Source organism: Cervus elaphus, chromosome 26, assembly GCF_910594005.1.
Source record: "Cervus elaphus chromosome 26, mCerEla1.1, whole genome shotgun sequence".
NCBI classification, from domain to species: domain Eukaryota; kingdom Metazoa; phylum Chordata; class Mammalia; order Artiodactyla; family Cervidae; genus Cervus; species Cervus elaphus.
Genome location: NC_057840.1, coordinates 41,404,226 through 41,420,464, shown reverse-complemented (window position 1 = coordinate 41,420,464; position 16,239 = coordinate 41,404,226). Strand labels below are relative to the sequence as shown.

Sequence of the window (16,239 nt, the reverse complement as noted above, 5' to 3'; positions counted from 1 at the left end):
AATCCGCCTGCCAATGTGGGGAACACAGGTTCGATCCCTGGTCTGGGAAGATCCCACATGGGCACACACCTAAGCCCCTGTATCACAACTCCAGAAGCCCGTACATCCTAGAGTCCACACTCCACAACAAGTCCACGCTCCAAGGCCACCACAAGGAGAAGCCCCTGCACCGCAACGAAGAGTAGCCCTCGCTCTCTGCAACCAGCAACGAAGCAACCAAGACCCAGCGCAACCAAAAATAAAAAGCAATTAATTAAAAAAGACAGAGAAGTAACCATGAAAGAAAAGCCTGATGAATCAGACTTCATCAAAACTAAACACGTCTCACCTAAGACACCATGACTTACTATGAATTACTCTCTGCCTGTATGAATATGCTCAAAATAAGATGTAAAAGAGAAAACCACCAAAGATTAGCAAGGTTTCTTTTTTTCTTTCCAGCTGTCAATCTAAGTAAAATGTCACCTCAGCACTTCACTGTGCTCCAGTTCATCCCACAAGACAACACATCACTCATACTCTTGCCGACCAATCCCATTTGACATCGTGACAACCACACAGCACGGGGCAAGGATTATGAGATGAGACTCACCTGTCTCAAGCCTCCTGAGAACAAAGTGTTGAGCACTGGACTGGATGAGATGTCTTCTTGCTTCAGAACAGGGCTCGTAAGGCGTCTGGGGCTCTCTGGACTGAGAGGTTTCAGAATATCTGGTGTGCTGACCTTCTGAAAAAACAAACATAAAATTAATAGGATAGTCTTCATCTCAGTTTGGTTTTGTTCAAATGTGATGACTTCAATGGGCATGGCTTGCATGTCACTAATATGTAAACTTCTGAGTGCTGAGTAAAAAGGCATGCTTCCATGTGGATAAATGAATACACACACACACACACATACACACACACACACACACACACACACACGGTTACCAGGCAGACATCATAGAGCTTTGAGACATTCACAGTGATGGGTGGGTTACTAAAGTACTGAGTGAATGAAAGTTGCTTAGTTTTATCTGACTCTTTGTGACCCCATGGACTGTAGCCCGCCAGGTTCCTCTGTCCATGGGATTCTCCAGGCAATAATACTGGAGTGGGTTGCCATGCCCTCCTCCACGGGATCATCCCCACCCAAGGATCAAACCCACATTGCAGGCAGATTCTTTACCATCTGAGCCACCAGGGAAGTACCTAAGGATTAGTACAAGTGTTAAAGAAACCGAAGTCCGTATTTGACCTTCACAATGACACAAGCATTTAATCACATGAAATATAGTATTCAGCCTGACAGGCAGAGTTTCGTCTCTGATATGCTCATTAAAAAAGGAAAAAAAAAAGTCTCTAAATTAAACAAAAATATTTTATAGTTGGGACTTCTATAGTGTGTACAACTTTTGCTTTCAAATACAGTAGCCACTAGTCACATGGGCTATTTAAATTCCAATCAATTAGAATCAAATCAGTTCAGCTTCTTGTTTGCACTAGACACACTTCCAGTGCTCAGTAATCACATGTGGCAGTGGCTAGAAAGTTCTGTCTGCAGGGGTCCCCAACCTCCAGGAGCTAATGCCTGATGATCTGAGGTGGAGCCGATGTAATAATAATAAAGAGCACAGTAAATGTAATGTGCTTGAATCATCCTGAAACCATTCCCGACCCCCGATCCCCACCCTGGTCCACAGAAAAATTATCTTCCGTGAAGTCCGTCCCTGGGGCCAGAAAGGCTGGGGATCGCTGTACCGAACAGTGATGGTACAGAGCAAGGAGGGGCAAGCCTCGTCCTGGTTGAAAAGACAAAGTTTCCAAATTGAGACTTTAGACTGTGACACTGGGTTGGAAGTTCAACTTGGAAATATAAACAGTGGCGCTACGGTCATAATTTTCAGGAATGAAAAGCTAAGACTAGCATAGAAGAAATGAAAGACATGACCGCCTCTATGACATTTGTTCATGCTCTCAATTCCCAGAACTCAATTTCATCAGACATTTGTTAAAGCAACACGGTGTTCAATGTGCCACTCTAAGTCCTGGGGGCAAGAGGAGGAGGGAAAGGCCGAGAAGATGCTTTGTCTGTTCTCCAGGGACTTACTGTGTGTGTGTGTGTGTGTGTGTGTGTGCTCAGTCATGTCCAACTCTGTGACCCCACGGACTGTAGCCCGCCAGGCTCCTCTGTCCATGGCATTTCCCAGGCAAGAAGACTGGAGTGGGTTGCCATTCCCTGCTCCGAGGGGTCTTTCCAAGCCAGGGATCGAACCCGAGTCTCCTGCATCTCTTGCACTGGCAGGTGGTTTCTTTGCTGCTGAGCCACCTGGGAAGCCCCCAAGGGCTCACTAGCTCATCAGAGATACAAACCATTAAAACGGAGGCACAAGCCAAGTGACGGGACAGAGGAGGAGGGCCAGTGCAGGAGGGGCCCGGGGTGGTCTTCAGTGGGAGTGTGACCTGAGTGGGTACTGAAGGCTGGCTGGGGAGAGACCCAAAGTTAGGCTATCCCAGGATGAGGGGCTATCACGATGCTCAGGTGTGGAGCATGTTCCCGGCGCCTGCCAGAGGCCAGAACAACTGCAGGCACCAAAGAGGCCAGGCAGAACCTGGCCATGAGATCACGCATGCCCAGTGATGCGTGAGGTCCTCCAGAGAATAGGCGGCTTGGGGCTACTAAAGAGTGGGCAGAGAGCTGGAGGAACCGGACACCCAAGGGGAGGATTTCAGAAATGAAGGTGTTCAAAACGGAGACTATAAGACAAGGCTCACCTGAAATTAGAGGAATGCAGATTTTTAAAAATTGTCTATCAGCTTCCCGTATGGTTCACTGGGTAAAGAATCTGCCTGCAATGCAGGAGATACAGGAAATGCAGGTTCGATCCCTGCATCGGGAAGATCCCTTGGCACAGGAAGTGGCAATCCACTCCAGAATTCTTGCCTGAAAAATCCCATGGACAGAGGAGCCTGGAGGGCTACAGTCCATGGGGTTGTAAGGAGTCAGACATGACTCAGCAACTCACACACTAAATTAGCAATTATTAAAATAACAAGTATAAAGTTTAGTGTTTGCAGGAGTGCTAGAAAACAGCTACGCTGCTCCTAGGGTTGTGCAGACTGAGTCAACCCCAGAGGAAGGCAATTCAGTAGCAGAAATTCACTTCTTGATGAATCCTGGCCCAGATACTTGCCGGAGAATTTCTGCAGCTCAAACTTAAAGGATAGAGACACAACTTGGAAGCAATCCTGACCTGATTTCTCAGGGATTTCTCATCCCGGCATCATTTTAAGACAATGATTTCCTATTTCTGTGTCTCAGTGTCACCCCCGGCAGAGGGGCGCCGGCATCCCTCACTTACAAAGGGTACCCACCGCGTTGCCTCCTCACTGCTGGTGAGAGGCTCCTACATATTCCAATGGAAGTGTAAGTGGAACTGTTGTGAGCTCACCAGCTCAGGTGTGTGTAATTGCAGTCTGACAAACATTCTATTTAAAAATGTGCTCTTTATATGCTGACCTGGTAATTATTTAGCATTTATAGATCATGCCATAATTACTGAGCACTTTATAAACATTTGGCTCAATTTCTCTTTAAAACAGCCACAACCTCAAGCAATGTGGGGAGAGAGAATGCCTACAGAAAGTCCTGAGCGTGTCCTGCCAAGACTGTGGCAGTGAAGCGGACACACCGGGGACAAAAGGTCTACCCGGTGGGGCTCTCTGGCCACACCCCTCCACCCATTCTCCTGGCTTCTACCCTTGGGCACCGCCGGCCCTTCAGACAACCTTGCTGTCGGCCGGCAGGTGCCCCCCACGGCACGAGCAGCCGTGGAGGGTGATGTCACACTGCATCACTTCAGAAGGTCAGGAGCGAAGCCTACAGATACTTGGGATGTCCCAGCACCTGGTACGTGACATCAGAAGTGGGAACCGTGCAGGTCTGCAAACCTTGCTGGTATCTCCTGGCAGGAATCACAGGAACGCTCTCGGGGGCAGCCTCCAACTGGCCCTGCCACTCCGACCGCTTTACCCCCCAGGCCATCCCTTGGCCCCCGAGTCCTCATCTTTAATGGGACAGTAACAGCCCAGGCTTCACAGGGGTTGTTTAAGGACTTAAAAAGTTCATTTGTCCTCCTTAGGTGGAGCATATGATGAAGAGGTTAAGAATGTAGAAGTTAGGAGTTGGACGAACCTGGGGTGTATTCCTGGCTCCACCTTTCACGAGCCATGGCTATGAGACAAGGTGGTTAACCTTGCACTAAAACTCAGGTTCTAGATATTTATCATGGGAGCAGCAAAATCTTTCCGGGAACTTTGTAAGAATGAAATGTGATCAAGTATTGGGTTTGCCAAAAACCTCATTCGGATTTGTCCATAAGACCTTACGGAAAAATCCAAACGAACTTTTTGACCAACCTAATAAGAAACACACGCTCCATCCGCCCAGAATACAGTGTCACCTAAACACACGCTGACACTCTCTTCTACCTCTTGATTCAGGAACATCAGTTAGGACAGTGTTCATGTGAGTGCTGCAGAGCCGAAAGGAACACACACACTTGTTTGCACTTCAGTCTCAAAGACCTTCCAAATACACGTCACGCACTCTCCACGGCTTGCCCTTACAGTGAGGCGGCAGACCACCTGCTGGTCCCTGAGCTCCTCAGAAACACACCTGAGATCCTGCATCTCACGCCCACTGCCAGATCTAGTGACTCTGAATCTGCATTTCAACAAGATCCCCAAGTGACTTGCATACACGTTAAAGTGGAAAATCATCATTCAGCCTCCAAACCAAGACTGACGACCCCCTCCCCCCGCCCCGCCCCCGCATTTCTGGTTCTGTTGCCAGGGGTCTGTGACAATCTCCCTAAGCGTCCATAAACGTAAACAGGGTCACATGAATACCCACCTCAGGGTGGTATGAGGATAAAAGGTAGAGCTTTTAGCAAGAGCCTGGCACAGGCTCATAACACATAGGAGGAGCAATCTAGATTTACATTTAGATAACAGAGACTCTAAACAGCTACCTAAGTTATCTCAGGGGATCTTTGCAAGAACACTGTGCTGATCTGGGAGGAACAGGTAATATCATCTTCATTCCCTGGGGGTTGGGGGGTGCTTTTGGATGCTCAGGAGGTCACGTGATGACCTGATGGATGGAGACAGAATTTAGCATCTTGTGGAAGTGCGTGGAAGTCCCAGCTGGAGGGTGAGGTTACCCTCACCCCTTTGCCTATAGAACAGTCTGTCTGGGGACACCCTCAACAGAGCTGGTATTGGCAATAAGGTCACCTGTCCTGTCTAGCCAACCGGAGTTGTCACACCCACCCTGCAAACATCCAGGTCACCTCAGCTGGACCGGAACCCAGGTTTCCTGACCCTAAAGTCCGCTTTCCCTCACACTCCAGCGCATCTGCTTCTGGCTCAGTTAATCCTGGTAGGAAGAGTAATTCTTTCCCTACAGGCCTTTGTCAAGTGAGATCTCTTCCGGTGGAGGTACCTGCAGAGTCTCCCTCATGACCACACCGGGACGTGTAGCGTTTATGGTTTCAACAGTTTCAGAGATCAGGAAAGATTTTAACTAGAAGTTGTCGGAAGCAGGACGTGCCAGCCTCTAGCCTGAGCGAGTGTATCCACAGACCAGGAATAAGTGGGCACACGGCAAGACTGCAGCTGAGCCTTTGTGCTTGGCGTGGCCTGGAAGCCTTAGGGGGCCACGGGGGTCACGTGGAAGCCTTTCCCTGTTCTGAACCATGTTCCAAACTCAATACAACTGAATTTTAACCTTCATTTGGCCAGCACCCCCACCCTACCCAATGGAGAGGTTTATAAGTGCTTTTTAGACAGCTTGATGTCCTATGAAATAAAAGGACAGAGAACTCTACAGAGAAGATGGGCAGGTGTTAGGGCAGCCGGTGGGGTGGCCGGGGATACCCTGGTGCTGGCGTTGATCGCCGTGTCGGACAGGCTCCTCCTCTCCGGCCGGCCCTCACGCTGCCTGGGGACCGTCTCCGGGTGCTGCTTGTCAGAGGTCATGTCATTCTGGGACTTGGAGAGTTCTAGAAAAGAAATACAAGGAAGACAGGTGGGAGCACACAGCTTTGCTGCGACCTTTCTCCAGGATTTCTGCACCCCGAACTCTGGGGCACAGGGGAGAGTCCCTGACATCTCGCTGGACGTGGGGCCCCGGCATAGGACAGGGGGGCTGGTTCCTGAATGGTGACCGTGTGTCCCCAGGTCTCTGCAGGCAGGGCTGCCGTCAAGGGGGTTCAAGGCCAACCTCTCCACCAGGTTACCCCAAATTTAGGTCATTATACATCCCAAGTGTCTGGTTGTCCAAACACAAAGAAGGAAGCTGAACAAACACGCTGGGTTTTTAGGGGCTCCTTACAAAGATTTCACAATTAAATACCGCTTCTTGGGGCAGAAATAAGCCTTGGGGTATCCTTATAACCATTTCCATAAGCAAATCCTGAAAAGATGACTTAAAAATTTCTTTGCAATAAAGTAGTTCAGAATTAAGATGAGTAAGGGAAGCAGGAAGGAACCCCACACGGTTAAGTGCCCCCTCAAAGGTGAGTGTGTCCTTTAAAAGGCTTTCTTTTCCCGGGAGAGTCTTGCCACTCTAACATGGACCTTGAAATCACTCAACAGAGATATAATACAGTTCACATGTCATTTCAAATTTTCTAGTGGCCATATTTTAAAAGACAACAAGAACCAGGCAAAGTTAATTGTAATACTATATTTCATTTACTGTAACATATCCAATATATTAGGACTTCCCCGGTGGCTCAGATGGTAAAGCGTCTGTCTACAGTGCAGGAGACCCAGGTTCAATCCCTGGGTTGGGAAGATCCCCTGGAGAAGGAAATGGCAACCCACTCCAGTATCCTTGCCTGGGAAAATCCCATGGACGGAGGAGCCTGGTGGGCTACAGGCCATGTGGTTGCAAAGAGTTGGACACGACTGAGTGACTTCACTTCATTCAATATATTGTGAAAATATATTATCGGTATTAAAATTGTTAATGAAAAATATCACTCTTTGGTCAATAGCGAGTCTCCTGAATCTGATGTGCATTCTACTCTGGCCACATTTTAAGAGCCACATGAGGTCAGAGGCTATCATGTTGGACAGCGCCCCTTCAGAGCACCCCTCTTTCTTGAGATCAGCCCCTCACGCTGTTTATTAGCATCTCCCGCATGCGCTGGGCAGGGCTGAGTCTGCGCATTGTCTCTGTTCTCTAGACGAGATCCCACACGTGCTCCCCTCCCCAGCCCCGGGGCTCCCCTCTCCCCCAGGATACGTCAGAGTCGCTCCTCTCTGAGCTGTGCCATCCATGACACTGACAAGTCCACCTGCTGAAACCTTCGGGGCCTCCTGCGCTCCTGGCAGAAAGAAAGGCCCCAGCACACGCCAGGCCTTCAGAGCTGTTGCTGATGCAGACACAGGGGACGGGGAAGGGGTCCTGACTTTCTCCAGGAGCTGGTGTGCATGCCTGTCCTGCAGGCCAGAACCCCCAGAGAGGCAGTCACTTACTTTTCATGTGGGTGGTGACAGACAGAAACAAATTTTCCACGGACTTATTGAATCCTTTAAACTGCCCGAGTTCCTGCAACTAAAGCAGAGACAGAGGAGAGAGAATGAGACTTCTGTCTGATGACCGGTGTTTGCCCCAGCAGGCTCCAGGCCACCAACCCCCAAACTCTGGCATGCATGGGCGCAGGGGGTGTGGGTTCTCGGGGTGCCCGCGGGAGTGTGCGCATGTGTGTCTGGGGCATGGGCCTCTCAGGAGGGAGGGAGGAGCCCTCTTTTTTCAGCATCTCTCCTCTGAGTTTTGACACCTGCCTTAAAGGAAGGGGCAGTACCATGTGGTTGTACACAAGCTAACAACTACCTCGTAGAAATAAGCATGGACACGTCATGGGCTCAAAGACTGCAGCGAGCAAATTCTCGCTTCTCTAGACTCCTTCTCTTACATCCCCGACCCCAGCTCTGCCCAGAGGGGACGTCAACGTGGGCAGAATGCATGAGACAGAAGAGACGAGGTGAGCAGACCGGAGCCAGGGGTCAGGTCCACCTCCCAGTGCAGGAGAGAGAGGAAAAAGCAAGAGAAAGAACAGAAATGAGGCCACTCCCTCTGCAAGTCCCATTCATCCAACCATCTATCCATCCACCTGTCCATCCATCCCAGTTATATGTTTTGAGCACATCTGTGTGAGTAACTTCAGATAAATTACTCTCAAGGAGTAAAGGAAGCCTCTCCCAAGGAGAAAGTAGAGCAGTCACTCTGGGGTATCAGTTTGAAACTGAAAAAAGAATTCTCTCACCGGCAGACGTGTATATCCTCCTGTGTACAGATGGAGTTACTCTCTTTAATAAGCAGAATAATAAATAATCAAGACCACGTGTTTCCATGGCACTCTACAGTTTCCTAGTACCAGCACAGACATTACTCGGGTGATTTCTCACACCAGCCGTGGGAGGTAAGCCAGACGAGTATGATTATCGCCGCCTCCCAGGTGGGAGCCCAGGTTAAGACCTCCAGGATCACACAGCTAACTGCTCTGGATGGGAAGAGTCCTGGTCTTCTTTACACTAAGCGCCTACACACACTCAATGGCACGCACATGCACATTTCCACAGGTACTCCCCCATCTGTGTGTCACACGCCTGTGAATCAACCTGCATTTCCCTTTCCAACCCCCAAAGGCCCCTGACACAAACGGCAGCCCGTCCAGACCCCCACACTCAAGGGCACGGGGAGGGGACAGAAGCAACAAAATAACAAGAGCGAAGAGATAAGGATGTGGGATGCAGGCAGAAGATGAGTCCGCTGACAGTGCGGGGCGTAGGGGGTGGGGGCGGCCCCAGGGCCCCCCAGCGCGTGATGGTAACCCAGACACCAGGCGGAGCCCAGCATCTCTAGCCTCCTATGGGCACCCCCCTTCCCTCCTGGCCTGGGGACCCCGCAGCCGAGGTTGGATCGCTCTGCCATGAGGCTCAGCCTCTCAGCCGCGTGTCCGGCCGCATCCCTCCCCGTCCCCACCCAGCGGGAACCGGATGGGCGCGTTACCCTGGCAGGGCTGCCGCTACACTGGCTTTCACTGTGAGGCGGAGGGGTGGGAGGCACCACGGAGATCTTGCTGCTGAGGGAAAACACAGGGATAAGAAACGGGTTGTGAGTCTTAAGCGTGCACAACATTCACATTTATCCTGTAATTCAAGTCCTCTGCCTTTCTGCAAAAAAAACGCTTCCCCACTTTTTAGAAGAGGGTCCAGGACCCTGCCTGGATCCGCTCCGCACAGGGCCGACTTCTGGGGTCTGAACTTCTGGGGTCCCAGACCCAGGCACTGCACTCCAGCTGTGTGTCCCCAGGACAGCTAGGGTACGGGGCCCCAGCTCTGTGGCCTGGCGGCCCTGGCACCGGACTCCACACGCGGCTGGCTGCCACGTGGACCTGAGCATCCTCTTGGTGGACAGCGCCCAGCAGAATGCCCCAGATGTCACGGATGTAAAAACCGACCAGAAGAGGAATCTTAAGTTTATGCTAAAAGAAGTTGGCGGGGGAGACAGAAGGAGTAAAACAATGAAAAATCTGGAAATTGGCAAGTCTCACCATAAACAAAACAAAACAAAAAAGGCTGCTGGTGGAGAGTTTTCAAGAATACTTTAATAAATTCGGCATAGTCCGGTGTGTGAGTTATTGCTTGCTTCATGATGACTGGGTGCTTAGAATTTTGTTTATAAAGTTACTATCTCTCAGGTCATTATTCAAACCCACCAATGTTCGTTCCACAAATGTTTCTAAAGTGTCAGGCACTGGGCAAGATGTTGGGGACATGAATGATTCATAAAAGCAAATGCTTGGTTTAGAATCTCATTGGGGCATGTGCGCTGTTGTGTCTGACTCTTTGCCACCCCATGGACTGTAGCCCACCAGGCTCCTCTGTCCATGGAATTTTCCAGGCAAGAATACTGGAGTGGGTTACTATTTCCTTCTCCAGGGGATCTTCCTGACTCAGGGATTGAACCCGAATCTCTTTCGTCTCCTGCAATGGCAGGCTGACTCTCTACCCCTGAGCCACCCGGGAAGCCCCAAATCTCACTGGACATGCCATCAAAAACAACATTTCGTTTCCTGAAAACATATCAGGAAAATTCAAGAAACAAAATGTCTTGTGAGAAAATCCTATGCTCGATCCTTCTAGCTTTTCATAAGAATGTGGAAATATCTCTGAATCTTCTCCAGGCACTTTTTATCATCTTTTTTTGTTTTAAAGTTACGTTCCAAAGCAGTGACATCTGAAAGTCAGGAGATCTATATGTTCTTTCAGTGAGTCCTCTGTGCTCCAGCCCCAAGGGCCCAGGACAGCCTGGCCTCTGACAACACTCACCTCAGCTTCTGATAAGATTGCAAGAGCTTTGCTCCGGCTGTCTCGTGCTTGCCTGGAAGCGATATCGGTAGAGGTCACTTATTAGTAAGAATACAACGCAGATGATGGACATACAGGATATAATACATTAAAATTATTATTTTCCTAACAGTGCATCTTGTGATTAAAAAGTAAGAGACCATTTTGGCGTGTGTGCTGTTGCTCAGTTATATCTGACTCTTTGCAACCCCAGGCTCCTCTGTCCATGGAGTTTTTCAGGCAAGAATACTGGTGTGGGTTGCCATTTCCCCCTCCAGGGGATCTTCCTGGCCAGGGATCAAACCTGTGTCTCCATCTGCTTCTGCAGTGGCAGGTGGATTCTTTACCACTGAGCCACCTGGGACTCTGTACGTTTTACCGAAAAAATCATGAAACTGTACATGTAAACAGGTGAATTTTGTGTAACCTAAGTTATATTCCACCTAAAGCTGCTGTTCCACACACAAATACACCCACACACAGTATGAGACCACACTTGCTGGAAACGATTGCTTTTACTGAAAGTTGATGCTGGATTAGATTTTTAAATTCTGGATCATTTGAAAAACACTTCAAGCTTCTAAGCTTCCATTTGTCCTCTGCAAACATTTCATAATGGAGTGACTATATTCCTTTAAACATTCTTTGTTACGGAGATTGAATTAATCTTTTAAAAAATGTAATCTACTTATTTCTAGTTATAGAGGCTAATAATTTCCTAAATAAGACTCCATCTGATATAGTACTCTTTTTGTTTCAAGGAAAGGGGATTTTATGATGTGCTGTATTAAGATCCCAAAAATAGAACTCTCTAAGCCCACAGTCCTGTGAACACAATGTTTCCCGGCCCAACGCACAGGGTGAGGTCAGCGCACTCGCCCAGCCTGGAGACCAGAAGTGAATCCTCTCAGGGAAGTTCCCCAGAAGCCTCCAGAGTGCTCAGCACACAGCTGAGAACTGCCAGATGCACCGTCTGAGGAGGTCAGAGTAGCTTTCTTGCTGTTGCTGTTCAGTCTCGTCTGACTCTGCAACCCCGTGGACTGCAGCATGCCAGGCTTCCCTGTCCTTCACTATCTCCCAGAGTTTGCTCAAACTCATGTCCACCTAGTCGGTGATGCCATCCAACCATCTCATCCTCTGTCATCCCCTTCTCCTCCCGTCTTCAACCTTTCTCAGCATCAGGGGCTTTTCCAATGAGTCAGCTCTTTGCATCAGGTGGCCAAAGTATTGGAGCTTCAGCTTCAGTCCTTCCAATGAATATTCAGGAATGATTTCCATTAGGATGGACTGGTTTGATCTCCTTGCAGTCCAAGGGACTCTCAAGAGTCTTCTCCAACACCACAGTTCAAAAGCATCAATTCCTCAGGGCTCAGCTTTCTTTATGGTCCAACTCTCACATCTGTACATGACTACAGGAAAAACCATGGCTTTGACTAGACAGACCTTTGTCGGCAAAGTGATGCCTCTGCTTTTTAATACACTGTCTAGGTTTGTCATAACTTTTCTTCAGAAGGCTATCATCCATCGCAAAGAAAGACTTAAGTATTCCATCATCTCCATAAGACAGGAGGAAGGGTGGCAGAGGTGGGGTAGTAAGACAGTCAGGAATTACAGTCCTCCGCCTTTGAGTGGCTGATATCAAGCTCCAAACCTTAAAGCTGGGGATGGCTAACCCCTCAGCTGACCCTGAGCTGATTGCCCCCTCCCCCAAGTCCATGGGATTCTCCAGGCAAGAATACCGGAGTGGATAGCCATTCCCTTCTCCAGAGGATCTTCCCAACCCAGGGATCGAACCCAGGTCTTCTGCATTGCAGGCAGATTCTTTACTGTGTGAGCTACAGGGACTATGCCCATTGCCAGTCAGGGGTCCTAACCTGGGGGGCTCAGGTAACGGATGAGCCCTGAAATCACATTTCAAACTGTGAGTCCACCTGCCCGTGTGCAATTTTTTGGGGTTCATTCACCTTGGTGCTCACCAGACTCTAACAAGAGTCTGTGAGCCTCATCCCTGTCTGACTACAAAAGAACCCTTTAAAAATAAAAAAGGCTTCACATCTGCAGGAGCCTCGGAGAAGAAGACAGGCTGGAATCTAAAGGCGCCACCCCAAGGGCACCGAGGGCCCCGTCGCTGCGAGAGCAGAGAAAAACAGGGAAAGAGGGAGATTAGACAGAGACTCTGCTTGTCTAGCCTGTCCTGGGCCAGAGCGCAGACTCCGAGGGAGGGGCAGTTCTGAGCCCTGGCGGCGGGGGGGGGGCACTGGTCACAGCTCCCAGCCTGGACTGCTGGGGCTGCTGCCCAGAGGCACGGCCATCAGGTGACAGCACCGCCCCCCCCACCCCAAAACGAGGCTCCTTCTCCCCACCACCTGCAGCCCTCCAGCGGCTCCCTACCGCCCACACCTGGGCCTCCACCCTGGGGGCCCACTCTCCCACCAGCCCTCAAGGAGGGTGCCCCATTGCCCTACTTACCCTGGGCGTTCTCCACTCACTCCCCTCGCTAATTGCCTTTCTACCCGAGGCCTGTACCTCCCTCCTAAACCTCAGCTTGGTCTCCCTATCACATTCCTAAATATCCTTCCTGAGCCCCTGGAGGCTGGTCCCACACACACGGCTTTCTGCTGCCCCCTGCTGGCATCCCTGGGAACCACCAACCTCGGAATCGACACACCCTATATGTCAAGTCCAAACGGCCAGTATTCCAGGCTCTGTACCTTCTCTGTCCCACCTGCTCAACTGCGCACTTGTGACTGCAGCCATGGTGTTAAAGAGTGGGTGTGTCTGTGTTCTCATAATGGACGTTGACATTTTAATTTCTTGCAATTTTTCAGTTCAGTTGCTCAGTCTTGTCCGACTCATTGCAACCCCATGGACTGCAGCACACCAGGCCTCCCTGTCCATCACCAACTCCCAGAGTTTACTCAAACTCGTGTCCATCACGTTGGTGATGCCATCCAACCATCCCATCCTCTGTCGTCCCCTTCTCCTGCCTTCAATCTGTCCCAGCATCAGGGTCTTTTCCAATGAGTCAGTTCTTCGCATCAGGTGGCCAAAGTATTGGGGTTTCAGCTTCAGCATCAGTCTTTCCAATGAATATTCAGGACTGATTTCCTTTAGGATGGACTGGTTGGATCTCCTTGCAGTCCAAGGGACTCTCAAGAGTCTTCTCCAATACCACACAGTTCAAAAGCATCAATTCTTTGGGGCTCAGCTTTCTTTACGGTCCAACTCTTACATTCAGCCATGACTACTGGAAAAACCATAGCTTTGACTAGACAGACCTTTGTTGGCAAAGTAATGTCTCTGATTTTTAATCTGCTGTCTAGGTTGTAATTTTTTATGTCTCACAAACATTCTTCTTTTGACTTCTAACCATTAAGATACGTAAAAACCCATTCTCAGCTCACAGAAGGTACAAGAACGGGCAGAGGGACAGGCTTGGCCTAGGGGACCCCGTGTGCCCCACGCTCTTTTTCCTCCAGATGTTGGGGGGGGGCAGCTCTCAGCAGGGAGCTGGTGAGCAATGCAGAGTCCCAGGCCCACCCCCAGCCCCACGGAGTCGGCCTGGGGCACCGAGGCTGAGGAGCAGCCCTGGGGCTCTGGTCCTGTGTCTCACCACGTTACTGTTTTTTTTTCTCTTCTACTCCTCAGTCATTTCTTACCAGAGGCTTTCCTTAAAAAGCACTAAATATTTATTTTTTGTTAGTGTTTAAATTCATATAACGACTATGGGGAAATGCTTGTGGAAAGATGCCCCCCCCCCCAAGGTCTCCTGACTGGCAGGTTAGGGTCCCGCTCTGGTGGCCTCCTTAGGCTTTACTGAGAGCAGTTGTGGGTCTGGGCCCCGGGGTCCTAGGCTTCGGGCACACTCGGAAATCATAGAGACATTTATTATCATCGAAGCTGAGTGTCTGCCAGCGGCTGTGTGGGACACTCTGACTGCCTTTGTTGTGGGGTGTCACCAGGAGCCGTCTCAATCCTGTAAGTGAAAACCGAGGCTCATGGGGACCGCGGGGCTGCTGCTCAGTCGCTCAGTCGTGTCCGACTCTTTGCGACCCCATGGACTGCAGCACGCCAGGCTCCCTTCTCCTTCACTGTCTCCCAAAGCTTGCTCAAACTCATGTCCACCGAGTCGATGATGCCATCCACCCACCTCATCCTCTGTCGCCCCCTTCTCCTCCTGCCCTCAAGGCACAGTGGACTGTGTAATGGGCCCAACATTACAAATGACAGAAAAGCTGGCATTCACGTGACAACTTGCCTACAAAGCCAGACACAGCAAAGTTAGGGCAGCAGGCCAGTGGCCATATGAGGGGGCGACCTTCACTCTGCTCTAGCTCGTGTTTGAAATGTTCAAAATAAAAAGCAAGGGCTTTTTATGTGGGGAACCACTACACATAAACCAACGATCGAGTCTCTGAAAACTCTTAATCCTGTCTGATTTTTATAAGTGGTTCGTACTTGTCATGTGTATCTCATCCTGCTTAAGAAACGAGGCCTGTGATCGCGGCGTCCAGCCTCTGGTCGGGCAGCGAGTGGCCAGCAGCAAGCGTGTTGCCAGCACCCGCCAGAGGCTGCCTCTCCCCCCGGCCCCTCACCCTCCAAAGCCCGCTCTGGGTCCTGTCCTTGGCTTGCAACTCCCAGCCTTCGCAGCTTCTTCAGCCAACACGCAGAGCTGCTTTGGGTTGAGTTGCATCCCCAGAGAAATGACACGCTGAAGCCCTACCCCCAGGCAACTGTGAAGGTGACTGCACTTGGAGACAGGAGTCTTTGCAGATGGAGCCCAGGTGAGGTCATCCAGGTGGGTCCTGATTCAACACGACTGGTGTCCTTGCAAAATGGGGACAGGTGGACAGAGGGGCAGACACGCACAGAGGGAAGATGAGGTGAAGACGGTGGCGCGACCACAGAGGCAGACTGGAGTGATGCGTCTACGAGCCAAGGACACCGAGGACCGCCGGGAGGGGAAGGGAGGGATTCTCCTCGAGAGCAGGCAGAGGAAACGGGTACCTCGGAAACCTGACTTTGGACTTCCAACCTCCAGAGCTGAGAGACGATACATTTCTGCTGTTTCAAGCCACCCAGGTCACCGTACTTGGTTACAGCAGCCGGAGAGAGCCACTCAGTCAGCACTGCGTGACTCAATCCAAGCCAACCTCTCCAGCATCACCGGTTGCCACCCACCGCAGGTCGTGGTGAAGCTGAACTTCCTAGAAGCCCCACCGCCACTAGACGGCACCACTTCACACCACTTTGTGCCTTTGTGTTCCTTCTAGTGGTTTATTCTCTGGACCTGTCCTCACCAAGGTCGTCTCATTGCGGTTGCCAGGCACAGTTGCTTTAAAATTCCTCTGATGCCCTGTAACTGCCGGCATATACATCTGTCTCCCCCGCTAGACGGTGAACCCTTTGAGGACACAGGCCTCGTCTCATGCATCTCAGCATCCCCGGCACCAGAGGGCTTGCCAGGGAGAGGGGGGTTATAGTAAATATGACAATAGTAACCAATGCTATTTTAACAATGTGTGACCTCATTCGAGCTGTACCAAATCTATGTGAGACAAGGTCATTTTTTTCACCACTTGGTTTCCGCATAATTTCATCCATTCATTCACATTCATTGTGTATAATACACATGGCTCTTCACAGAGATAAGAGTCAGGGGACACAATCTCTGTTCCTATGCAGGAGCTTATGGAGCGGTAGGCATCCCCATGAACCACAGGGCCGAGCAGAGGCTTCTAAATCCAAAACAAGCCTGCAACTGGCAGAAGGTGTCTGTGGCAAGTCATTACACATCTATATACTACTGGATATACTGTATCTACTTTTATA

The 16,239-nt window shown here is 50.2% G+C and overlaps 1 protein-coding gene across 5 annotated transcripts in view; it reads right to left on the bottom strand.

The window, feature by feature from the left end:
- SYTL3 (synaptotagmin like 3) overlaps positions 1 to 16,239 on the bottom strand; it is a 91,267-nt gene that overhangs the window by 25,263 nt on the left and 49,765 nt on the right. For 2 of the 5 annotated variants that reach the window (XM_043888061.1, XM_043888063.1), the window contains exons 5-9: positions 10,390 to 10,441; positions 9,068 to 9,140; positions 7,531 to 7,609; positions 5,923 to 6,047; positions 593 to 727 (exon numbers count right to left, since the gene is read on the bottom strand). In XM_043888061.1, the coding sequence (XP_043743996.1) occupies positions 593 to 727; positions 5,923 to 6,047; positions 7,531 to 7,609; positions 9,068 to 9,140; positions 10,390 to 10,441 (464 nt within the window). Of the gene's footprint in view, positions 1 to 592; positions 728 to 5,922; positions 6,048 to 7,526; positions 7,610 to 9,067; positions 9,141 to 10,389; positions 10,442 to 16,239 lie in introns of those variants that run through there. The other 3 variants (XM_043888065.1, XM_043888064.1, XM_043888066.1) reach the window with 3 other exon arrangements.